General features: G+C 45.9%; 1 protein-coding gene across 5 annotated transcripts in view; it reads right to left on the bottom strand.

Annotated features, from left to right (window-relative positions):
• Positions 1 to 26,696, bottom strand: part of LOC129853246 (cAMP-specific 3',5'-cyclic phosphodiesterase 4D-like) — a 316,278-nt gene that overhangs the window by 19,648 nt on the left and 269,934 nt on the right. For 4 of the 5 annotated variants that reach the window (XM_055919085.1, XM_055919086.1, XM_055919087.1 and 1 more), the window contains exons 2-5: positions 15,243 to 15,434; positions 6,818 to 6,854; positions 6,553 to 6,629; positions 5,907 to 5,956 (exon numbers count right to left, since the gene is read on the bottom strand). In XM_055919085.1, the coding sequence (XP_055775060.1) occupies positions 5,907 to 5,956; positions 6,553 to 6,629; positions 6,818 to 6,854; positions 15,243 to 15,434 (356 nt within the window). The remainder of the gene's footprint in view (positions 1 to 5,906; positions 5,957 to 6,552; positions 6,630 to 6,817; positions 6,855 to 15,242; positions 15,435 to 26,696) is intronic. The other variant, XM_055919090.1, reaches the window with a different exon arrangement.

Below are 26,696 nucleotides of genomic sequence, written 5' to 3' on the forward strand. Positions count from 1 at the left end.
ACATAACTCACAACCCTCACAAACATCGGCATTACATTACTTTTTCCTCTTTGCCCCCTCCCTCACCCTCTCTTTTACATTTCTCTGCCTCTCCTCCTCCTCCTCCTCTTCATCTTTTTCCTTTTCCCTCCCTCTCCCTCCGTGTATCATTCTTCCTCTCCCTCTCTCGTTATCTCTCTCCCTCTCGTTATCTCTCTCCCTCTCTCGTTATCCCTCTCTCGTTATCTTTCTCCCTCTCTGATTTGATATCAGTGGGTGGGGTGCCACTCTCTCTGACAGGGACTGCACTGACGTCAATGACATTCTTCTCATGCCTAGTGCGACATCAGACACCAGTGCACGAGAGACTACTCTGCTGCACAGATGGCAGGCTGCTGCCAAACCCTGGACCGGAGAGGATAGGAACACTGGAGCTGGACTGGGACTGGAAGTGGGAGAAGGGTAATGCTGTACATACCGCCAGCAGGGACATGTTGCTGTTCTAAACTAATGTATGTTGTCATTGCTTTGGAAATCATAATTATCATAACCATCATCATCATCATCATTGTGTTTTGGTTTGATTCCATTTTATTTGATGTCCAATCTTCAAGATATAAAACTAGAAGGAAACTCTTCGAGAGATACACCTCGCGGCAGGTAGCCTAGTGGTTAGCGACAGTCCTAGTAACTGAAAGGTTGTCAGTTTGAATCCCAGAGTCGACAAGGTGAAACATCTGTTTATGTGCCCTTGAGCAAGGCACTCCCAGGGTTGCCATTGATAATGGCAGATCAAGGCCGTGACCCCAGTTGGGATATGCAAAAAAATGATCTTATTATTACATGGCAATACTTTGTCCCTTATACCATGTTGTTCTTCTATAACTACTATGATAACAACAATGCAATTATCCAGGATGCAGTCTGTCCCTATTAAGTGAAGCACATCAGATCAGAATGAATCAAGTGACAACAGCTTTTTCTCCCTCACCACCTATGTCTGGATCAAAGCATGTTGCTTACCACTAGACCAGCACTATTGTCTCTCAGAGCTCTGAGTTCATAAACCTACATCACTCCTCATTGGTCTATTCTGCTCATCAGTCTATTCTTAGCCCGCTCTAAAATTAGCCATCTTCAAACACCAACCAATCGATGGAGAGATGTCTGATAAACTAAGTGATAGAGATGGAAGGGATGGGGACAAATGTGGAAGAGACCAGCCTAAATGTCATGTGGGACTCATGGCAGGGCTCGTCTAATGCCCCACTGGCCTCTCTATGTCCCATTTAGACTGTTATAAATCACCTCCTCATTGTCTGTCTCAACAGGATGGCACTGCCTGGCCAGCATCGACCTCTGCATGAATTACAAGTAGTCAGTACACTCAAACAATCAAGCTGATGAATCAAGCTCTCTTTTATAGCCCATAATGGATGCACTCTGATCAGTTCTAAATATAGTGCAATGTCATCAATTCATCATACACTGTGTTCTACGCATGTTCCAGGGTAGATAGGAGAGTGTTGTGTGAGAAAATTAGGTTTTGAATGTCATGTCACCTTTCACTTGAGCATACTGTATTTGGGTTTGGTATTTCACGCATGCATATTGTTTTAACAGGGCTAGCTTGGATTCTAGCTTGGATATGTGTTTGTGAGAGAGGAGGATAGAAAGGAAAAGGGCATTAATAGGAGATCTACAATACCCTGAGTGTGAGAAGAGCAGACTATGAGACAGAGTATGGGACCTACTAACAGAGTATGGGACCTACTATCATAGTATAGAACCTACTGACAGAGTATGGGACCTACTGACAGAGTATGGGACCTACTGACAGAGTATGGGACCTATTACAGGGCATACTGTCAGAATATGGGACCTACTACAGGACCTACTATCAGAATATGGGACCTACTGCAGGACCTACTAACAGAGTATAGGACCTACTACAGGACCTACTATCAGAGTATGGGACCTACTAACAGAGTATGGGACCTACTATCAGAGTATAGAACCTACTGACAGAGTATGGGACCTATTACAGGGCATGCTATCAGAATATGGGACCTACCAACATCACTTACCTACAAAATGTGCTTGATAGATCTAGAACTAGAGAACTATGTTGTACATGGAGCAAACATGTTTACTACAGGACCTACTATCAGAGTATGGGACCTACTAACAGAGCATGGGACCTACTATCAGAGTATAGAACCTAATATCAGAGTATAGAACCTACTGACAGAGTATGGGACCTACTATCAGAGTATAGAACCTACTGACAGAGTATGGGATCTACTGACAGAGTGTGGGACCTATTACAGGACATATTATCAGAATATGGGACCTACTACAGGACCTACTATCAGAGTATGGGACCTACTAACAGAGGATAGAACCTACTGATAGAGTATGGGACCTACTACAGGACCTACTATCAGAGTATGGGACCTACTACAGGACCTACTATCAGAGTATGGGACCTACTACAGGACCTACTATCAGAGTATGGGACCTACTACAGGACCTACTATCAGAGTATGGGACCTACTACAGGACCTACTATCAGAATATGGGACCTACTACAGGACCTACTATCAGAGTATGGGACCTACTACAGGACCTACTATCAGAGTATGGGACCTACTAACAGAGTATGGGACATACTGGCAGAGTATGGGACCTACTAACAGAGTAGGGGAGCAATTGGCAGAGTATGGGACCAACTACAGGACCTACTATCAAAGTATGGGACCTACTACAAGACCTACTATGAGAGTATGGGGCCTACTACAGGACCTACAATGAGAGTATGGGACCTACTACAGGACCTAATATGAGAGTATGGGACCTACTACAGGACCTACTATCAGAATATGGGACCTACTACAGGACCTACTATCAGAGTATGGGACCTACTAACAGAGTATAGAACCTACTGACAGAGTATGGGACCTACTATCAGAGCATAGAACCTACTGACAGAGTATGGGACCTACTAACAGAGTATAGAACCTACTGACAGAGTATAGGTCCTACTATCAGAGCATAGAATCTACTGACAGAGTATGGGACCTACTGACAGAGTATGGGACCTACTATCAGAGTATAGAACCTACTGACAGAGTATGGGACCTATTACAGGGCATACTATCAGAATATGGGACCTACTACAGGACCTACTAACAGAGTATAGGACATACTGGCAGAGTATGGGACCTACTAACAGAGTAGGGGAGCAATTGGCAGAGTATGGGACCAACTACAGGACCTACTATCAAAGTATGGGACCTACTACAAGACATACTATGAGAGTATGGGACCTACTACAGGACCTACTAACAGAGTATGGGACCTACTACCAGAGTATGGGACCTACCATCAGAGTATGGGTCCTACTAACAGAGTATGGGTCCTACTACCAGAGTATGGTTCCTAGTACATGACCTACTACCAGAGTATGGGTCCTACTACCAGAGTATGGGACCTACCATCAGAGTATGGGTCCTACTACCAGAGTATGGGTCCTACTACCAGAGTATGGTTCCTAGTACATGACCTACTAACAGAGTATGGGACCTACTACCAGAGTATGGGTCCTACTACCAGAGTATGGTTTCTTGTACATGACCTACTAACAGAGTATGGGTCCTACTACCAGAGTATGGGTCCTACTACCAGAGTATGGGTCCTACTACCAGAGTATGGTTCCTAGTACATGACCTACTAACAGAGTATTGGTCCTACTACCAGAGTATGGTTCCTAGTACATGACCTACTAACAGAGTATGGGTCCTACTACCAGAGTATGGTTCCTAGTACATGACCTACTAACAGAGTATGGGTCCTACTACCAGAGTATGGTTCCTAGTACATGACCTACTAACAGAGTATGGGACCTACTACCAGAGTATGGTTCCTACTACAGGACCTACTAACAGAATATGGTTCCTACTACAGGACATACCATCAGCGTATGGGTCCTACTACCAGAATATGGGTCCTACCACCAGAGTACGGTTCCTACTACAGGACCTACTAACAGAGTATGGGACCTACTACCAGAGTATGGGTCCTACTACCAAAGTATGGTTCCTACTACAGGACCTACTAACAGAGTATGGGACCTACTACCAGAGTATGGGTCCTACTACCAGCGTATGGGTCCTACTACCAGAGTATGGGTCCTACTACCAGAGTATGGTTCCTAGTACATGACCTACTAACAGAGTATGGGTCCTACTACCAGAGTATGGTTCCTAGTACATGACCTACTACCAGAGTATGGGTCCTACTACCAGCGTATGGGGCCTACTACCAGCGTATGGGTCCTACTACCAGCGTATGGGTCCTACTACCAGAGTATGGTTCCTAGTACATGACCTACTAACAGAGTATGGGACCTACTACCAGAGTATGGTTCCTACTACAGGACCAACTAACAGAGTATGGGACCTACCACCAGAGTATGGGACCTACCACCAGAGTATGGGTCCTACTACAGGAGCAACTAACAGAATATGGGACCTACTAATAGAGTATGGGACCTACCATCAGAGTATGGTTCCTACTACAGGACCAACTAATAGAGTATGGGACCTACCATCAGCGTATGGGTCCTACTACAGGACCAACTAACAGAATATGGGACCTACTACCACGGTTGGCTGCTCACCCTGCCAAACTGCCAGCCGTACATAGTGCTAGAGGGCAAGGAGAGGTGCCCTTCAAGAACAGATCTCTTCTGGTCCACTGGGCTTCTATCCCTGTTGCCTCTCCCTAACAAAAACACCTGAGAGAGAAGCCCTATGCTGAAGACAAAGTGCACGACTATCCTCTCCTCTTTGACATCTGTATCTTACAGATTTCATATAGTACAATATGAAAGCTAATTTGATATTGTCATTTCACTGCTCTGTTGGTTGGCTCTGGGTTATTAAGTACATTGCTTGTGAATTCCCGGTCCCTTTCATGGTGTGTTAGTTAGACACACTGATTTAGATGTCATTCCACTTACCTCCTATCACTGTATACCCAGGTCACTGCTACAGTGGGTAGTGAAAGGTGAGGGGTCACACTGTCCTGCTAAGCACAGCCACAGACGTACAGCAGCGACCTGATGCTAGCAGGATCCCATAGGGCTATGTGGAATGTAGCGACATGATGCTAGCAGGATCCCATAGGGCTGTGTGGAATGTAGCGACATGATGCTAGCAGGATCCCATAGGGATGTGTGGAATGTAGGGGCAGGCTATAAGCTATCAGTCAGGGGATGGAGCATGGAGCCTGACAGCACTTGGGCACAGAAGCCTTTACACACAAGGCTGAGTGACAGACAGACAGACAGACAGACAGACAGACAGACAGACAGACAGACAGACAGACAGACAGACAGACAGACGAACCAGCAGGTGATAGACAGACGACCAGACAGACAGACGACCAGGTCGTCCTGTACCAGGGTTGCTAACCACTGTCCTGCAGCCTATATGGTTTTTGGTTCCCATTGTGCTATACTGTAGCTAGAGGCGTATCTCTTCTAAACATGGATGGTTTTTATCCAGTGTCCTATTGTTTGGCTCCCCCTAAAGGATGTCTGTATCATCATCCTCCGTCTCTGACAGTTCCCATCCCCCCATCTGTCATATCAGAATGCCATGACACCATCATCAAGGCCTCTTTGCCTTTTCCACAGCTGATAGAATGGACAATATTGCTGTAGAACGGTAGAGCATTTTCTCTCCCTCCTTTCAATTGTATCAACATATTCATACAGTACACACACACACACACACACACACACACACACACACACACACACACACACACACACACACACACACACACACACACACACACACGCACACATGCACACACACACTAACATACACAGAGACCACACTTAAAGACTATCAGCGTACCTGTGAAGGTGGTCTTGGTGATGGGTGGTGGATTACACATGGGTGATCTCCTGGTGTGGGGAGAAACAAAACACACATTGATACATCTCCTCCCAAAACAACACTACTGCACTACCTCCCATCTCTCCCCTATCGAACTCCTCCTATCTATCTTCCCCCTCTCTTTATCCCCCTCTTTGTCTCACTAACAGAGGTCAATATACTGCACCGGTCCCTGTTCAGCTGAATCAGTCCTCATTCATCACAGATCTCACGTTGAACAGGAGCAATATGGCAGGGGGGCACCTTTACTGAGTGTTGTTGTAGTCCCAGTCAAGAACAGTAGGGGGAGAACTACAGCTAAGGAGTGACATTCACGTATTCTCCACCACATTGTGTAAAATGCAGCAGCAGCAAGTGCCTGGCTGTATAGCGCGCAGACCAAAGAGAGATGGTATGGGGAATACTGAAGCCATTTTTAACAAAACACCATAGCAGGAGACTTCATTTGGAGATATCATCATATAAATACATATATAGTCCCAAAAAAGAAAAACAACACTAATATTTGGCAATAAATTGGTTATTTGGGTGCCTTGCTCTAGACTACTACACAGCAGTAAATACAGATTCATTGAGTATACAGTGTATGCTTCTGAGGACTTACTTGTTGGACACTCTGTCTTGTGAACAATTGCTTAATGCAGCAAAATGATTCCGTACAGTTCTTAGACTGGCCAGAACCTGAAGGAGATCAGGACAGATTAACATTAAAACCCTCAAAATAATCTCACACGTTTGAACAGTGATTGAACAATGGGCCTGTGTCTATTGCACAATATCATGATAACATACTCTACTGTGGTTTCCCCAAGGAATTAGGCAGCAAAACAACACAATACAACTTGTTTAGCCTGTGTGCCATTGCTCACCTGTGCAAATGGTGTTACAATCATATCGTCGCCATGACTGCAAAAAGAGAACAAGATAAAGAGAGGTTACATTGTATTTTTTGACACACCTGGACACACTTTTATACACAGATCTAAACATGACCTTCAAATTTCCACCCGCTCGGTGACAAAGAGGAAATGACTCCAGCCATGTTATGGCAGTACGTGTAGCATGGCTATATGGCATGTCTACTAGGCTATGTTATGGATATATCCATAAACATATCTGCTTCTTCATTGACTCTATGCACTTTCACGTTTTACCACGAGCCAGGAACGTGCCAATAGAGTGGACCCCCGGGTCTCTGAAAAACCTGCCAATGACTCGCATGGCAGCTCCTAAATTCTGACACTGGTCACAACGACAGCAAGAAACCTCTTTCCTCCTCTCCTTCTAAATGACTGTCTCCCTGGGTTCCTGTGGGTGTAAAACAGTGTGCAATCCCCCCAACCCCTCCTCACTTTATCCCCCAATCCCCACCCACTTCCTGTGCTGCCACAAGTCTGTGGGCACAAAGTAAGGGGGTGGCATCATGCCCTGTCATCCTAGGAGACTAGGGTGGAATGTGCCACAAACACTGCCCTCTGAACTTAGAGAAAGAGGGAGGGCGGGAATGGGAGGAAGAAATAGACATGAAGAAAAATCACCTGCTCCAAGGCGATCACATCCTATCACATCCTATCACTGACATTAGCAGCAGTAGTAGTTATGGTCATATAAGTAAACTGGTAAACTATTACAGAGGCAATCTCAATCCTCTATTTCTCCATAACATTCTTCTATATCGTACCTTTTCAGTAAAGGGGAAAATACTTTTATAGAGCTTGAAAAAGAGGACAAGCGAAAGAGAGAGAGGGAGGGCGTTAGAGAGATGTTTCACATGCCAATAAAGCCCCTTAAATTGAACTGAGAGAGAGCGTGAGAGAGAGAGAACGAGTGGGGAGGGAGAGAGAGAGAGAGATTAGGCTAGAGGTTGCATTCCAGCTTCCCTCTCCTCCTGACTTCCCTCCCCCCAGCCCCTAACACTGGTTTGTGTTAGCTAGTACCCAGCGGGATTTATTTATTTTTTATCTGCAGACAGAACTGTTTACATAGAGGCACCAAAGAAATTTCAGTAAGATTCTGTCAGTAAATTATTTCCTTAGAGACATCTATGTTTGTTCCCCTAGAAAAGCAAGTCATTTAGTCCAATATACTGTGTTTGGGATTCATGTCAGTGTTAGATAGCAAAGACATCGGTTTCTAATTTGACTGTACATCAATGATAAGCCCCAGAGTAACAGTTGACCCTCAGATTAACATTTGGCCCTCAGAGTAACAGTTGGCCCTCAGAGTAACAGTTGGCCACCAGGGTAGCAGTTGCCCCCCAGAGTAACAGTTGGCCCCCAGAGTAACAGTTGGCCCTCAGAGTAACAGTGTGCCTCCAGGGTAACAGTTGGTCCCCAGGGTAACAGTTGGCCCCCAGAGTAACAGCTGGCCCCCAGAGTAACAACTGGCCTCCAGAGTAACAGTTGGCCCCCAGAGTAACAACTGGCCTCCAGAGTAACAGCTGGCCCCCAGAGTAACAACTGGCCTCCAGAGTAACAGCTGGCCCCCAGAGTAACAACTGGCCTCCAGAGTAACAGTTGGCCCCCAGAGTAACAACTGGCCTCCAGAGTAACAGCTGGCCCCCAGAGTAACAACGGGCCTCCAGAGTAACAGCTGGCCCCCAGAGTAACAACTGGCCTCCAGAGTAACAGTTGGCCTCCAGGATAACAGTTGGCCTCCAGAGTAACAGTTGGACCCCATATTAACAGCTGGCCTCCAGAGTAACAATTGGCCCCCAAGGTAGCAGTTGGCCCCCAGAGTAACAGTTGGCCTCCAGGGTAACAGTTGGCCTCCAGAGTAACAGTTGGCCCTCAGAGTAACAGTTGGCCCCCAGGGTAGCAGTTGGCCCCTAGAGAAACAGTTGGCCCCCAGAGTAACAGTTGGCCCTCAGAGTAACAGTTGGCCCCCAGGGTAGCAGTTGGTCCCCAGAGTAACAGTTGGCCTCCAGAGTAACAATTGGCCCCCAAGGTAGCAGTTGGCCCCCAGAGTAACAGTTGGCCTCCAGGGTAACAGTTGGCCTCCAGAGTAACAGTTGGCCCTCAGAGTAACAGTTGGCCCCCAGGGTAGCAGTTGGCCCCTAGAGAAACAGTTGGCCCCCAGGGTAGCAGTTGGTCCCCAGAGTAACAGTTGGCCTCCAGAGTAACAGTTGGCCCCCAGAGAAACAGTTGGCCCCCAGAGTAACAACTGGCCTCCAGAGTAACAGTTGGCCCCCAGAGTAACAGTTGGCCTCCAGAGTAACAGTTGGCCCCCAGAGTAACAGTTGGCCTCCAGAGTAACAGTTGGCCCCCAGAGTAACAGCTGGCCTCCAGAGTAAAGGGGTGCCGTACTACTATGGCTGACCCTGTAAAACAACACACTTCACTGCACCTATCCGGTGTACTGTATGTGACAAGAAAAAAAAACAAATACCAAGAAAAAAATACTAAACAAACATCTAACACTGCATGGCAAATGGGTTAGCTGGTAGCCTTGTGGTTAAGAGTGTTCAAAATCAAAAATCCCCCCAAAAAATCAAAAAAATGTTTTTGTCACATACACATGGTTAGCAGTTGTTAATGTGAGTGTAGCGAAGTGCTTGTGCTTCTAGTTCCGACAATGCAGTAATAACCAACAAGTAATCTAACCTAACAATTCCACAACTACTACCTTATACACACACAAGTGTAAAGGGATAAAGAATATGTACATAAAGATATATGAATGAGTGATGGTACAGAACGGCATAGGCAAGATGCAGTAGATGGTATAGAGTACAGTATATACATATGAGATGAGTAATGTAGGGTATATAAACATAAAGTGGCATAGTTTAAAGTGGCTAGTGATACATGTATTACATAAAGATGGCAAGATTTTTTATTTTTTATTTTTTTTATTTAACCTTTATTTAACCAGGTAGGCAAATTGAGAACACGTTCTCATTTACAATTGCGACCTGGCCAAGATAAAGCAAAGCAGTTCGACACATACAACAACACATAGTTACACATGGAGTAAAAACAAACATATAATACAGTGAAAAAGATAAAAAAATAAGTCTATATACAATGTGAGCAAGTGAGGTGAGATAAGGGAGGTGAAGGCAAACAGATATATGTATAAATAAATAAAAATATAAAAGGCCATGGAGGCGAAGTGAGTACAACACAGCAAGTAAAATAAAAACTAAAAAAAAATAAAAAAAAAAAAATAAAAAAAAAAAAAAAACACTGGAATGGTTGGTTTGCATTGGAAGAAAGTGCAAAGTAGAGACAGAAATAATGGGGTGCAAAGGAGCAAAATAAATTAATAAATAAATACAGTAGGTAAAGAGGTATTTGTTTGGGCTAAATTGTAGATGGGTTATGTACAGGTGCAGTAATCTATGAGCTGCTCTGACAGCTGGTGCTTAAAGCTAGTGAGGGAGATAGGTGTTTCCAGTTTCAGAGATTTTTGTAGTTCGTTCCAGTCATTGGCAGCAGAGAACTGGAAGGAGAGGCGTCCAAAGGAAGAATTGGTTTTGGGGGTGACTAGAGAGATATACCTGCTGGAGCGCGTGCTACGGGTAGGTGCTGCTATGGTGACCAGCGAGCTGAGATAAGGGGGGACTTTACCTAGCAGGGTCTTGTAGATGACCTGGAACCAATGGGTTTGGCGACGAGTATGAAGCGAGGGCCAGCCAACGAGAGTGTACAGGTCGCAGTGGTGGGTAGTATATGGGGCTTTGGTGACAAAACGGATGGCACTGTGATAGACTGCATCCAATTTATTGAGTAGGGTTTTGGAGGCTATTTTGTAAATGACATCACCGAAGTCGAGGATTGGTAGGATGGTCAGTTTTACAAGGGTATGTTTGGCAGCATGAGTAAAGGATGCTTTGTTGCGGAATAGGAAGCCAATTCTAGATTTGACTTTGGATTGGAGATGTTTGATGTGGGTCTGGAAGGAGAGTTTACAGTCTAACCAGACACCTAGGTATTTGTAGTTGTCCACATATTCTAAGTCAGAGCCGTCCAAAGTAGTGATGTTGGACAGGCGGGCAGGAGCAGGCAGCGATCGGTTGAAGAGCATGCATTTGGTTTTACTTGTATTTAAGAGCAGTTGGAGGCCACGGAAGGAGAGTTGTATGGCATTGAAGCTCGCCTGGAGGGTTGTTAACACAGTGTCAAAAGAAGGGCCAGAAGTATACAGAATAGTGTCGTCTGCGTAGAGGTGGATCAGAGAATCACCAGCAGCAAGAGCGACATCATTGATGTAAACAGAGAAGAGAGTCGGTCCAAGAATTGAACCCTGTGGCACCCCCATAGAGACTGCCAGAGGCCCGGACAACAGACCCTCCGATTTGACACACTGAACTCTATCAGAGAAGTAGTTGGTGAACCAGGCGAGGCAATCATTAGAGAAACCAAGGCTGTCGAGTCTGCCAATGAGGATGTGGTGATTGACAGAGTCAAAAGCCTTGGCCAGGTCAATGAATACGGCTGCACAGTATTGTTTCCTATCGATGGCGGTTACGATATCGTTTATGACCTTGAGCGTGGCTGAGGTGCTCCCATGACCAGCTCTGAAACCAGATTGCATAGCGGAGAAGGTGTGGTGTGATTCGAAATGGTCGGTAATCTGTTTGTTGACTTGGCTTTCGAAGACCTTAGAAAGGCAGGGTAGGATAGATATAGGTCTGTAGCAGTTAGGGTCAAGGGTGTCCCCCCCTTTGAAGAGGGGGATAACCGCAGCTGCTTTCCAATCTTTGGGGATCTCAGACGACACGAAAGAGAGGTTGAAGAGGCTAGTAATAGGGGTGGCAACAATTTCAGCAGATAGTTTTAGAAAGAAAGGGTCCAGATTATCTAGCCCGGCTGATTTGTAAGGGTCCAGATTTTGCAGCTCATTAAGAACATCAGCTGACTGTATTTGGGAGAAAGAGAAATGGGGAAGGCTTGGGCGAGTAGCAGAGGGGAGGGCAGTGCTGTTGTCCCGGGTAGGGGTAGCCAAGTGGAAAGCATGGCCAGCCGTAGAAAAATGCTTATTGAAATTCTCAATTATAGTGGATTTGTCGGTGGTGACAGTGTTTCCTATCTTCAGGGCGGTTGGAAGCTGGGAGGAGGTGTTCTTATTCTCCATGGACTTTACGGTGTCCCAGAACTTTTTTGAATTTGTGTTGCAGGAAGCAAATTTCTGCTTGAAAAAGCTAGCCTTGGCTGTTCTAACTGCCTGTGTATATTGGTTTCTGGCTTCCCTGAAAAGTTGCATATCACGGGGGCTGTTCGATGCTAATGCAGAACGCCATAGGATGTTTTTCTGTTGGTTAAGGGCAGTCAGGTCAGGAGATGCAGATGCAGTAGATGATATAGAGTACAGTATATACATATACATATGAGGTGAGTAATGTTGGGTATGTAAACATTATATTTAAGTGGCATTGTTTAAAGAGGCTAGTGATAAATTTTTACATAATTTCCATCAATTCCCATTATTAAAGTGGCTGGAGTTGAGTCAGTATGTTGGCAGCGGCCACTAAATGTTAGTGGTGGCTGTTTAACAGTCTGATGGCCTTGAGATAGAAGCTGTTTTTCAGTCTCTCGGTCCCTGCTTTGATGCACCTGTATTGACCTCACCTTCTGGATGATAGCGGGGTGAACAGGCAGTGGCTTGGGTGGTTGTTGTCCTTGATAATTATTATGGCCTTCCTGTGACATCTGGTGGTGTAGGTGTCCTGGAGGGCAGGTAGTTTGCCCCCGGTGATGTGTTGTGCAGACCTCACTACCCTCTGGAGAGCCTTACGGTTGTGGGCGGAGCAGTTGCCGTACCAGGCGGTGATACAGCCCGACAGGATGCTCTCGATTGTGCATCTGTAGAAGTTTGTGCTTTTGGTGACAAGCGGAATTTCTTCAGCCTCCTGAGGTTGAAGAGGCGCTGCTGCGCCATCTTCACAACGCTGTCTGTGTGGGTGGACCAATTCAATTTGTCCGTGATGTGTACACCGAGGAACTTAAAACTTTCCACCTTCTCCACTACTGTCCCGTCGATGTGGATAAGGGGGTGCTCCCTCTGCTGTTTCCTGAAGTCCACAATCATCTCCTTTGTTTTGTTGACGTTGAGTGTGAGGTTATTTTCCTGACACCACATTCCGAGGGCCCTCACCTCCTCCCTGTAGGCCGTCTCGTCGTTGTTGGTAATCAAGACTACCACTGTAGTGTCGTCCGCAAACTTGATGATTGAGTTGGATGCGTGCATGGCCACGCAGTCGTGGGTGAACAGGGAGTACAGGAGAGGGCTCAGAACGCACCCTTGTGGGGCCCCAGTGTTGAGGATCAGCGGGGTGGAGATGTTGTTACCTACCCTCACCACCTGGGGGCGGCCCGTCAGGAAGTCCAGGACCCAGTTGCACAGGGCAGGGTCGAGACCCAGGGTCTCGAGCTTGATGACGAGTTTGGAGGGTACTATGGTGTTAAATGCTGAGCTGTAGTCGATGAACAGCATTCTCACATAGGTATTCCTCTTGTCCAGATGGGTTAGGGCAGTGTGCAGTGTGGTTGCGATTGCGTCGTATGTGGACCTATTGGGTCGGTAAGCAAATTGGAGTGGGTCTTGGGTGTCAGGTAGGGAGGAGGTGATATGGTCCTTGACTAGTCTCTCAAAGCACTTCATGATGACGGAAGTGAGTGCTACGGGGCGGTAGTCGTTTAGCTCAGTTACCTTAGCTTTCTTGGGAACAGGAACAATGGTGGCCCTCTTGAAGCATGTGGGAACAGCAGACTGGGATAAGGATTGATTGAATATGTCCTTAAACACACCAGCCAGCTGGTCTGCGCATGCTCTGAGGACGCGGCTGGGAATGCCGTCTGGGCCTGCAGCCTTGCGAGGGTTAACAAGTTTAAATGTTTTACTCACCTCGGCTGCAGTGAAGGAGAGCCCGCAGGTTTTGGTAGCGGGCCGTGTCAGTGGCACTGTATTGTCCTCAAAGCGAGCAAAAAAGTGATTTAGTCTGTCTGTGAGCAAGACATACTGGTCCGCGACGGGGCTGGTTTTCTTTTTGTAATCCGTGATTGACTGTGTTGGGCCACTAACCGAAAGGTTGCTGGTTTGAATCCCTGCGCTGACTAGGTGAAAAATATGTTGATGTGCCCTTGTGCAAGGCACTTAACTACAATTGCTCCTGTAAGTTGGTCTGGATGTGTCAACTGGAAAAAGAAAGGGGCTCAGTATGAACATCATGTAACATAGAGCCTGGCGAGGAGCTGGCTTGTGAACTTGTGATCAATACCATTTAGAGAGGCAGGGTGATTTTAGTGTGGTGTTCTAATAGGTGGGTTAGGCTAAGGCAGGGTCATTCAGCCACTATCATAGGGTGTGTCCAGAATGGCAGCCTATTCCCCACACACTGCACTACTTTTGACAAGAGCCCTATGTGGGTAAACAAAAGTAGTGCACTACATGGGGAATAGGGTACCATTTGGGACGCAACACTAGTGACAGGGAGAGACAGGGGGGATATGGCTACCACCATACTACAGACTGAATGGAGATACACTGTCTTCAGTCAATACATCATTTCCTGTTTGAGCGTAACTGGATAGTCATCTTGGTAAGTGGCAGATGGTTGATGGTTACACAGCTCTATACTAATACACTTCAATGGTAACTCATCTCTGTGTCTGTGTCTGTGTCTCTGTCTGCGTCTCTCTCTGTGTCTCTCTCTGTGTCTCTGTCTCTGTGTCTCTGTCATCTCTGTCTCTGTGTTCACTGTTCAAGTTACATGTGTGTCCGTTACTAAAGCTAGAAGAGAGGCAGAAATTAAACTGAAGCACATTGGAAACCTTAGATGTGTGTGTATTGATTTGGTCACCTTGGGGATAACGAGTAAGTTGGTGACCCAATGGCAATCTATAGTTGTAGTAAGTGAAGGAATTTAAGACAATACATACCTAAAAATAGAGCCTTCAAATGTGATCACCAAACTAACTGAAGAATGCAAGGCCTTTACATTCTCAAGGTTCACACTCAGGGTACTACAGCTAGCTGTCCTACAAGTGTAAGATTTGCTTTCCCCTACTGCTGAGGGAAACAGGCTTACAATAGAGACGTGACACCTCGATCAAACAGTGGCCTGGGGAGGGACAACAAGCACACTGACAGACAGCTATCAAGTTAAATAACCTCTATGAAAACAATCCATCTCTTCAGTGAGAGAAATAGTAATGCATGTGTGGAAAGATAATGTGTGTGTGTGGATGGGGGGCGGCAATAGGTGAACTATGATCGACTGAAATAGAACAAGAGAGAGAGAGTGTGAGACTGAGTGTGAACAGAGAGGCAGCTGGAGAAAGGAACACTCACATGTCACTGGCGATGGAGGAGTTTCTGGACATGGACTTTGGTGACAGGTCATAGTCCGAGTCGGAGCGGTAGAGGAAGGACTCTCTCCGCTGACTGTGGACAAAGTTGCCCTGCAGTATGAGCCCAGACCCCGGGCTGGCCATGGGGTCCAGCGGGCTGCGTCCTGACGATGTGCCGTTGTCCACATCGAAACTGTCACACAACAACCAGAGAGAGAGAAGAAACATTAGACATAATCATTAGCCAGTGTGGCTGTTTGAAACACTGGATGTCTGTTTGGCTTTTTGTTCATTTGTACTTTAAAGAACACTGGGCAGGTTGTTTAGGATTCTAAACATTCTCTCAAATATCCAAAAGCCTTTATGTGGCAACTGTATCTCAGGCCAGTACTGCAGCTATATTGGTGAGTAACACAGCTCTGATAAAGACAATGACTCATTGGGTCACCGCCACCACCTGGGACAATGACGTAATCTCCATGTGATGTCACCGCTCCTTAGTGTCCCCCCAGATGATCCTCACCCCAAGGATTACACCTGTCACCCAGGGTTACCTGACCTGTTACCTGTGTAACTAGACCTAATCCTCCAGTGGAAGTGATTCCCCTCTGTGTAGCACCAGACACATCATCCTCATCGTAATCACCACTGTCAGCTATGTGATGAGAAAAGCTGTGGCGATAACGTGTGTGCCTCCGTGCATGCGTGCTTGTGTGTGTGGTGAAGGGAACAGTGTGAGCTGTGTATATTGATGACATGTTGTTGTGGCTATGGATGGGTACAGCACATTATGCACTCTGTCTGCTCTGAACAGCATATTCCCTCTATCACCTGGATGAAGAGCGTCTCCCTGGAACTTTAGAATGAAAAGCATTGGCAGATTCTGGCCTTTGATTCAACATTCCTATTTATTGAAATACATTACATCAAAAATGGCCACTGATTCAATCTGTGTTTAACTGTAGGATTCCCTAATAGAACCATGTGATTCCATAAAGATTTAACATGACATGAGATTCAGCAACAAAAAAGGACTGTAATCAAGTCACATTTTCAAACATAGCACTGATGGCGATCCCACTGTAGTGTGTCATTTAAGTCTTTTCTTCCATCTTCCTGCTCCTTTCATAATACCAGGGTCATTCAGACACACAGGCATTCACAATTGCAAAGTATAGTAGAGTGGAGGCTGCTGAGGATGAGGACAGCTCATAATAATGTCTGGAGCTGTGTAAATGGACTGGGGTCAAACTGGTGTCAGTTGTGAAGGAAGACTAAAGTTGGAAGAGTTGCAGAGTTAATTGAAAATAATGGCAATGTTGATTAGATGCTTTTAATAAGGCTATTTTCTCTTGCACCATGAGGTCTCTGCTCTAGAAACTCATGGACAATATGGACACAGATATAAAAAAATGTATACACTTTAAAAAAGTTATTAAAGTATAAATTACCAAAACTTTCATAGATTGCGACAGATTACAGATGATTCCGGTAATTTTGGTATATTACCGGTAGCTTTGCAACCCTACCCCTAGGTCATATCACTGCACCAGGCCAGGGTTCAGCCTGAAACACACCCACACACACCCACACATTACACACACACATTATATATGCCACTCCACCTAACACTGCAATCCACAGCCAGAATACCAGCATGTCTATCTCTCGCACACAGAATGATATGCTGGCGTTACCATTTGCTGTCACACAGGACATACCAAGACTTAATCAATGAAGCTCATTGCAGGTCAAAACTTTGCTTTCTTAGATGTGCTTACTCAATCCAGCACCTGGGAAGCATTTTAGGATGTGCTCCGCTAAAGAACACAGGACATTCCAAAAATGTTTTCATGGGTAATCATGTGGCTATAAGTCTGTGATGTCCTCAGCCCAGTGTCCACCCAGACAGAGCAGGAAGGGCCCGAGAAGCTGAGAGGCAGGGTCTAGGAGGCAGAGGCCTTAAAGGAAAACTCCACCCAAAAACTATCTTTTGGTATTAGTTTCATTCGTCCATTGTTGATATAGTCCAAATGTTTTGCATGTCAGCAATCACATTCTCAAGATATATAACATTCAAAATACAGAAATACAGCCGGTACGATGCACGGCGGACGGGGTGGCCCATTCATTTTCAATGAAGCCTAGGGGGGGGGGGGGGGGTTCAAGTTTCAGTTTCAAGTTTTAACGTCACATGCAAGTACAGTGAAATGCCTTTCTTGCAAGCTCTAAACTCAACAATGCAGTAATCAATAACATTGTATGAACGCAGTCTGCGTGGTGAAACGTCAGCAGTACGTCCAACAGCCGGACCAGCTAACTTTCCCACTCTAGCTAGCTGACATTATCAGTTTACAGAGTCACGTTTAACAATAAAAATCATTGTTTTCTCATCTATTTTTGTATTAATCATTATTATTGTTATTTCATTTTTTATAAGATGTTTAAAAATATTTGATAAACAATACAAAACATGCACATACAAATACAAACATTACTACATCACCCCTACCCAGACCCACTAGACCCCTCTTATCTCCGGCGCCCACATCACTTTCTGTCACATGTTCTCAAACTGTACTGTTTTGTTTCTCTCCGTCGCCCACACTCTTTACATTTTTAGATAATAAAGCATTTTCCATTGAGTGAACGATGGAGGATTGGCTGATTTCCAGTTTTTGAGTATACGCTTTTTTTAAAGATAATTGATGAGAAGAGTATTGTCCAACCCATCAGTTATCCCACTACACCCTCATATGACATGTCTTGAAATATACAGACAGACAAATTGAAAGTAAATTTACATTGCAATACATCTGCCATACATAACTTTGGATTTTGTAACATTCCCAGAAAGCATGAATTATTGGGTCATTAGAAGTTTTACACTTCAGACATGACTCTGCCGTTGTGCTATAGAATTTTAAAATCTTGTATAATAAATTTAATACATTAATTTATACTGGAATACGCGTACATTTTCGTTAACTGTAATCTAATGGAATAATCATTTATGTTGCATGTAAATACGTTTTTATGCATGCTTATGAGGTTATAGAGATTCACTTTTTGCACGTTGATAATGTTTGTTTATTTTGTTGTTATGAAGGCACTAGCTGCTTTGACTAAAGGGACAAGTGGTGTATTCGGCGGGGTACTCTGCGATATTCCGGTTGGTGTTTGCAAAGCGTGTCAGAGGCAGAGAGACAGGGCCTAGGAAGCAAAGGACAGAGAGGCAGAGAGGCAGATACTGTAGGCCTTGGAGCAGGGGTGTCAAACTCCTTCCATGGAGGGCAGAGTGTTTTTGGTTTCTCCTTTCAATTTGTATCCAATTAAGACCTAGACAACGAGGTGAGAGGAGTTCAAAACTAGTTAGTGACCCTAATTCATCAGAGAGGCTGAGAGACAGGACCTGGGAGGCAGAGCCTGAGAGGCAGGTCCTGGGAGACAGAGAGTCTGAGAGGCAGGGCCTATGGGACAGAGAGACAGAGAGGCAAGGCCTGGGAGGCAGAACCTGAGAGGCTGAGAGGCAGGGCCTGGGAGAGAGAGCGGCTGACAGGCATAGCTAGGGCTGTTGTGGTGACCATATTACTGCCACACCGGCAGTCACTAGTCACGAAGGCAGTCAAATTCCATGTGACCGTTTAGTCATGGAAATTAGGCTTCTCCAAGCTCTGATGCTGCTGATGGTCATTAATAGCCTACCAAACTTGCTAACTGCCTGGTACTCATCACTCTATTGTCCCTCAAATCATGCTGACATCTATGCAAATATTACAGATAGAAGTAGCTTAGTTACCAGTATCTTTGTTAAGATGGCTTGTTCTAAAAAAAGACAAGTTGACTCTGAAAATCATATATTTATTCGAGGACGGGTGGACGGAACAGTATGTATTCATTCTCTCTGCAACTAGCACAAAACCAATGTGTCTGATATGCAGTGAGTCCGTAGCTCTCGTGAAAAGTGCCAATGTTAAGTTCCATTATGACACCAGGCATAGTAAATTCGATCAGAAGTATCCCCTGAACACGGAGGTGAGAACAAACAAAATTAACCAACTCAAATCCCAATATGAGAGTTCCATCAAAGTCCTTGTCAATTCACTGACAACCCAACAACGTGCAATGGCGTGTTCAATGAGGATAGCTTGGGATTTGGGAAAACACCCAAAAACATTTTCAGACGCTGAGATGGTAAAATAATGCATGTGTGAAGTTGCTGACACCTTGCTTGAAGGTGAACTAAAAGGAGCTCATGGAAAAGATCAAACAGGTCCCACTGTCAGGTCCCACTGTCAGGTCCCACTGTCAGGTCCCACTGTCAGGTTCCACTGTCAGGTTCCACTGTCAGGTCCCACTGTCAGGTCCCACTGTCAGGTCCCACTGTCAGGTCCCACTGTCAGGTCCCACTGTCAGGTCCCACTGTCAGGTTCCACTGTCAGGTCCCACTGTCAGGTTCCACTGTCAGGTCCCACTGTCAGGTTCCACTGTCAGGTCCCACTGTCAGGTCCCACTGTCAGGTCCCACTGTCAGGTTCCACTGTCAGGTCCCACTGTCAGGTCCCACTGTCAGGTTCCACAGCAATGAGGAGAACTAAAATATTAGCTGAAGATTTAACTTCACAACTTGATGAGGCCATTCAGAATGCACCATGCATTTCATTAGTTGTGGATGAATCAACAGAAAACACTGATAACGCAAAGCTTCTGGTGGTTGTCAGATTATATAACAAAACAAAGAAAGGATTCAGTGAGAAGCTGTTAGTTTTAACAAATCTAGAAGCACACACATGGGGAGAGGATATACATGAGGCCAGCAAGGGGATGCTGACAGACAGGGGATAGATCTGAAGTCAGAGGTCTCCATCACCACAGATGGAGCTCTAGCCATGACAGGAAGAGGGAAGGGAAGTGTTGCACATTTAAAAGAGGACCACCCTGACCTAACATCATATCACTGCATCATCCATCAATCTGTCCTGTGTGCCAGTTTGGGAAAATAGTATTTTGAGGTCATGACAACGATGATGAAACTGATCAACTTTTTGAGAGCAACATCATCCCTACAACACCGCCTGCCACGAGGCATTTTGACAGAGGCCAATGACAGCTGTGATGACTTACTACTGCACAACAATGTCAGACGGCTCAGCAAAGGCAGGGTTTTGGAACGCTTTTGGGCCATTCAGGAGGTCATCAAAGATTTCTTATTAGAGCAAAAGGGTGACAAGGCAACTTGGTTTTCAGAGTTTTTAGAAGATGAGGAGAAGATGAAAACAATTGCATTTTTGACAGACATTACATCACACCTTAATAAACAGAACGTTAAGCTACAGGGACGGGACAACACAGTGTGTGATATGATAACAGCAGTCCAGGCTTTCCAGAAGAAATTGGAGCTTTTCAAGAATGATCTACAGGGAGAACTTGTCCACTTCCCCAATCTTTTGGTGCAAACGCAGGGAGACAAAGATGTTCCCAACCATGTTGATTTCATCCAGAATCTTATGGATAACTTCAAGGCTCGCTTTTGTTGGAAGAGAACTGTTGCTTATCATCCAGAACCCCTTCTTGGTCACAAATGTGACAAGGTTGTCAGAAGAAGCAAAACAGATCTTCAGATGGGTAGATGTTACATCACTGCAAATGGAGTTGATTAAGCTGCAAGAAAATGTGTCTTTGAAGGAGCAGGCTGGTGATTGTGACCTTGACACTTTCTGGGGAAAGATGCTGCCTGCATCTGATGTCCCTGTTCTCAGGAGACTGGCACCATTGATGCAGGGCAAGGCCCACAGTGACTTATACATGAATATTGCATGGCCCACAGTGACTCAACATGAATATTGCATGGCCCACAGTGACTCAACATGAATATTGCATGGCCCACAGTGACATACATGAATATTACATGGCCCACAGTGACTCAACATGAATATTGCATGGCCCACAGTGACTCAACATGAATATTGCATGGCCCACAGTGACTCAACATGAATATTGCATGGCCCACAGTGACTTATGCATGAATATTGCATGGCCCATAGTGACTTATACATGAATATTGCATGGCCCACAGTGACTTATACATGAATATTGCATGGCCCACCATCACTTATACATGAATATTGCATGGCCCACAGTGACTCAACATGAATATTGCATGGCCCATAGTGACTTATACATGAATATTGCATGGCCCACAGTGACATACATGAATATTGCATGGCCCACAGTGACTCAACATGAATATTGCATGGCCCACAGTGACTCAACATGAATATTGCATGGCCCACAGTGACTCAACATGAATATTGCATGACCCACAGTGACTTATACATGAATATTGCATGGCCCACAGTGACTTATACATGAATATTGTATGGCCCACAGTGACTTATACATTAATATTGCATGGCCCACAGTGACTCAACATGAATATTGCATGGCCCACAGTGACTCAACATGAATATTACATGGCCCACAGTGACTCAACATGAATATTACATGGCCCACAGTGACTTATACATTAATATTGCATGGCCCACAGTGACTTATACATGAATATTGCATGGCCCACAGTGACTTATACATGAATATTGCATGGCCCACAGTGACTTATACATGAATATTGCATGGTCCACAGTGACTTATACATGAATATTGCATGGCCCACAGTGACTTATACATGAATATTGCATGGCCAACAGTGACTCAACATGAATATTGCATGGCCCACAGTGACTCAACATAAATATTGCATGGCCCACAGTGACTCAACATAAATATTGCATGGCCCACAGTGACTCAACATGAATATTGCATGGCCCACAGTGACTCAACATAAATATTGCATGGCCCACAGTGACTCAACATGAATATTGCATGGCCCAGTGACTCAACATGAATACTACTATATGGCCCACAGTGACATTCTGTGCATTCAGATTAATATTTTGGTTCAACTCTTCTGTTCTCCAGAAAACATACACTTAATGTTATAAAAAATAAAAGATAATCATTCAAGGACCATGTACAATGGTTCACAGTGCACTTTTTGCATAGATAATTATGCAACCACTTCTGTTGCACGTTTACATTCAAAATAAGTTGTAATTTATTCAAATTGTAGTCTCATTTAATGTACATTTTATATAACAACATGTTTCCTAAGTCGTAGACGACTATGTTTGTTACTATGCAGTACCACAGCACCGATTGTCAAGACTTCCGCCGAAGTCGGTCCCTCTCCTTGTTCGGGCGGCGTTCGGCGGTCGATGTCACCGGCCTAGCCATCGCCGATCCACTTTTCATTTTCCATTTGTTTTGTCTTTGTCTTACACACCTGGTTTCAATCCCCCAATTACTTGTTCATTATTTAACCCTCTGTTCCCCCATGTTTGTTTGTGAGTAATTGTTTTTATGTAATACGGTCCGTTATGTGGGCTCGCTTTATTGTATTGTATTTGTCAATTTTTGAGTAAATTACGTTTATTTACTCATATCTGCTGTCCTGCACCTGACTCCTCTACACAAGCTACACACAGACCTCATTACACCGATAAAGGATGATATGCATCCGGAAGCCAAGAGATGCTAAATGTGTTTATGTTCATTAAAGCTCAATTACCGTGAGACCGACAGTTATTTGATTGACAATCACCGGCTGACGAAATTTAACCGCCAATGCCGTAGGCATGGCCTGGGAGCCAGAGAGATAGACAGATAGAGTGGCAGGGCCTGGGAGAAAGCCCGAGAAACAAAGAGGCATGGCTTGGGAGCCAGAGAGAGAGAGGGGCAGGGCCTGGGAGACAGAGCGAGGGGCAGGGCCTGGGAGCCAGAGAGAGAGAGAGAGAGAGAGGCAGGGCCTCGGAGACAGAGAGGCAGAGAAGCAGAGAGGCAGGTCCTAGGAGACAGAGAGGCAGAGAAGCAGAGAGGCAGGTCCTAGGAGACAGAGAGGCAGAGAAGTAGAGAGTCGGAGAGGCAGGGCCTAGGAGACAGAGAGGCAGAGAAGCAGAGAGGCAGGTCCTAGGAGACAGAGAGGCAGAGAAGCAGAGAGGCAGGGCCTAGGAGACAGAGAGGCAGAGAAGCAGAGAGGCAGGGCCTAGGAGACAGAGAGGCAGAGAAGCAGAGAGGCAGGTCCTAGGAGACAGAGAGGCAGAGAAGCAGAGAGGCGGAGAAGCAGGGCCTAGAAGACAGAGAGGCAGAGAAGCAGAGAGGCGGAGAGGCAGGGCCTAGGAGACAGAGAGGCAGAGAAGCAGAGAGGCAGGTCCTAGGAGACAGAGAGACAGAGAAGCAGAGAGGCAGGTCCTTGGAGACAGAGGCAGAGAAGCAGAGAGGCAGGGCCTAGAAGACAGAGAGGCAGAGAAGCAGAGAGGCGGAGAAGCAGGGCCTAGGAGACAGAGGCAGAGAAGCAGAGAGGCAGAGAGGCAGGGCCTAGGAGACAGAGAGGCAGAGAAGCAGAGAGGCAGGTCCTAGGAGACAGAGAGGCAGAGAAGCAGAGAGGCAGGGCCTAGAAGACAGAGAGGCAGAGAAGCAGAGAGGCGGAGAAGCAGGGCCTAGGAGACAGAGAGGCAGAGAAGCAGAGAGGCAGGGCCTAGGAGACAGAGAGGCAGGGCCTAGGAGACAGAGAGGCAGAGAGGCTGGGTCTGAGAAGCAGAGAGACAGAGAGGCCTTAGAGGTAATGAGACAGCGATACCGCAGGGCCTGCGAGGCTGAATACCGCAGGGCCTGCGAGGCTGAAAGGCAGGGTCTGGGAGGCAGACAGCCACGTAGGGTCTAACTGCTCTGACCTTTGGATGGAGAGAAGTGAAGCAGAGAAGCAGAGAGGCGGAGAAGCAGGGCCTAGGAGACAGAGAGGCAGAGAAGCAGAGAGGCAGGTCCTAGGAGACAGAGAGGCAGAGAAGCAGAGAGGCGGAGAAGCAGGGCCTAGAAGACAGAGAGGCAGAGAAGCAGAGAGGCGGAGAGGCAGGGCCTAGGAGACAGAGAGGCAGAGAAGCAGAGAGGCAGGTCCTAGGAGACAGAGAGACAGAGAAGCAGAGAGGCAGGTCCTTGGAGACAGAGAGGCAGAGAAGCAGAGAGGCAGGGCCTAGAAGACAGAGAGGCAGAGAAGCAGAGAGGCGGAGAAGCAGGGCCTAGGAGACAGAGGCAGAGAAGCAGAGAGGCAGAGAGGCAGGGCCTAGGAGACAGAGAGGCAGAGAAGCAGAGAGGCAGGTCCTAGGAGACAGAGAGGCAGAGAAGCAGAGAGGCAGGGCCTAGAAGACAGAGAGGCAGAGAAGCAGAGAGGCGGAGAAGCAGGGCCTAGGAGACAGAGAGGCAGAGAAGCAGAGGCAGGGCCTAGGAGACAGAGAGGCAGGGCCTAGGAGACAGAGAGGCAGAGAGGCTGGGTCTGAGAAGCAGAGAGACAGAGAGGCCTTAGAGGTAATGAGACAGCGATACCGCAGGGCCTGCGAGGCTGAATACCGCAGGGCCTGCGAGGCTGAAAGGCAGGGTCTGGGAGGCAGACAGCCACGTAGGGTCTAACTGCTCTGACCTTTGGATGGAAAATGTGCCAGTTTGGACTGGTGCCTAATTAGTGAGTGAAGGGAACACATATTGTCCTCATTACGCTGTACCCAGCTTCCTGTCTTCTTTCTCTCTTTCGGTCCTGTTTGTCTCTCTCTGGCCGCTCTCTGCACTCTATTCCTCTCTGCACCCTCTCCCTCTCTCTCCCCCTCTCTCCCCTCTCTGTCCTTCTGTCTCTATGTCATAGGTGTTAAAGCAGCGCTGAACCCTCGCCAGTTGCTATCACACTAAGTGACTGATAAATGACGTGTTCCCCACACTAACGCCCTAGCAGCACGTTGACTAAGGGTGGCAGGTAGCCTAGCGGTTAGAGCATTGGGACGGTAACCAAAATGTTGCTTGTTCGAATCTCTGAGCCGGCAAGGTGGAAAATTCTGTTCTGCCCTTGAGCAAGGCAGGTAACCCCCACAACAGCTGCTGCCAGGGCGTCGATGACGCCGATTAAGCCAGCTCCCCGCACCTCTCTGATTCAGAGGGGTTGGGTTAAATGCAGAAGACACATTTCTGTTGAATGCATTCAGTTGTACAGCTGACTAGGTATCCTCCTTTCCCTTCTCTTTCCACTTATAAACCTGGACTCAGATACACAACACACACTGTTCTCATTCAGAGTTAGTCTCTGTGTTGTATGTGTGTCTCATGAGTCAGTTATTATCCTGATGTCACACACTGCACCACTACGCATAACTGATAATAATACACGTGACAACCAGGATACAGTACGTACATGTGTGCTATATATAAATGAATGGGAGAACACTGAATGCAAAATAGCAACAAAGAGGACAAGAGTAAAAAAGGCACTGATTAAACAAAATATTAAATTGCTTTTGGCCAAAGGATCTGTGGAACAAGTTTAAAGTGTGTAATACAGTGTGATATAATTCATCTACAATTGATGTTCTTAACCCTGGGAAACATGGGCCTGGGAGGCTCATAGGGATATTGGTATCCACTGTACTCCACCATTTCATTTTTCAACTCAATACTATTCCCCCCCCCAAAAAAAATGTATTGCATGAATGCATTGTAATTTAAGCTTTAAAACTGCAAAGTTTTCTCTCTGTGTCAATGGCAAAATTGCACAATATCAGCTTTAAAGCTGCAACAATAAAAACTATCACTGTCCTATAATAAAATGTGTAGAACTGCAGGAAATGAGCTTGAAAACATGAACATTTTCTCTCTAATGCCAAGAAGGGAGGCTTTTCAATGTTATTTTCCCAGGCCAGAGACTTGGTTCGTCCAGCCATCCACTGCAGGTGTTATAGTAAAACTACTTTTAGGCAATTTTCTTCACACTCAAGTTGTGTTCTGATTATGAGGGAGTCCCTGATGAATTAGCTATCACAAAAGGGGTCCCCAGTCCCAAAAGGTTTGTGAACCCCTGCTGTAGTTAGGCTATAAACCCAGTCAACTGACTTGCCACAGGGCATCTCTGAGTCACAGGTGACGGGTATTAATACACATCTCCATGGCAGGGTCATCAGAACAGTAACCACAACAGAAGGGGGTATTGACTAGATGGTATACGGCTTATGTCAGAATTTACTTTTCGTAGCAGGTTAGGAGAATTAACATAGCAGGTCAGGAGAAATAGTTTAAGGTTAGGAAAGGGTTAGGATAAGGATTAGCTTAAATGCCAAAATTTCAACATTTGACATAAATTTGACATAAACTGTATCCCTTTAGACACAGCAGAGGGGCTTGGTCTAGATGGCTATTAGGGAGGCCAGAGATGCGTGTCTTTGGTAAATAATCAACTGTGTAGAAAGGAGAGGAGACGGTAAGGAGAGACACTGTGGTGCTGACAGTGTGTGTCTTGCCCTTGGCCACAACTAAACATATCAGATAAACAACTAAACATGTCAGATAAACAACTAAACATATCAGAT

Source organism: Salvelinus fontinalis, chromosome 4 (assembly GCF_029448725.1).
Source record: "Salvelinus fontinalis isolate EN_2023a chromosome 4, ASM2944872v1, whole genome shotgun sequence".
Lineage (NCBI taxonomy): Eukaryota > Metazoa > Chordata > Actinopteri > Salmoniformes > Salmonidae > Salvelinus > Salvelinus fontinalis.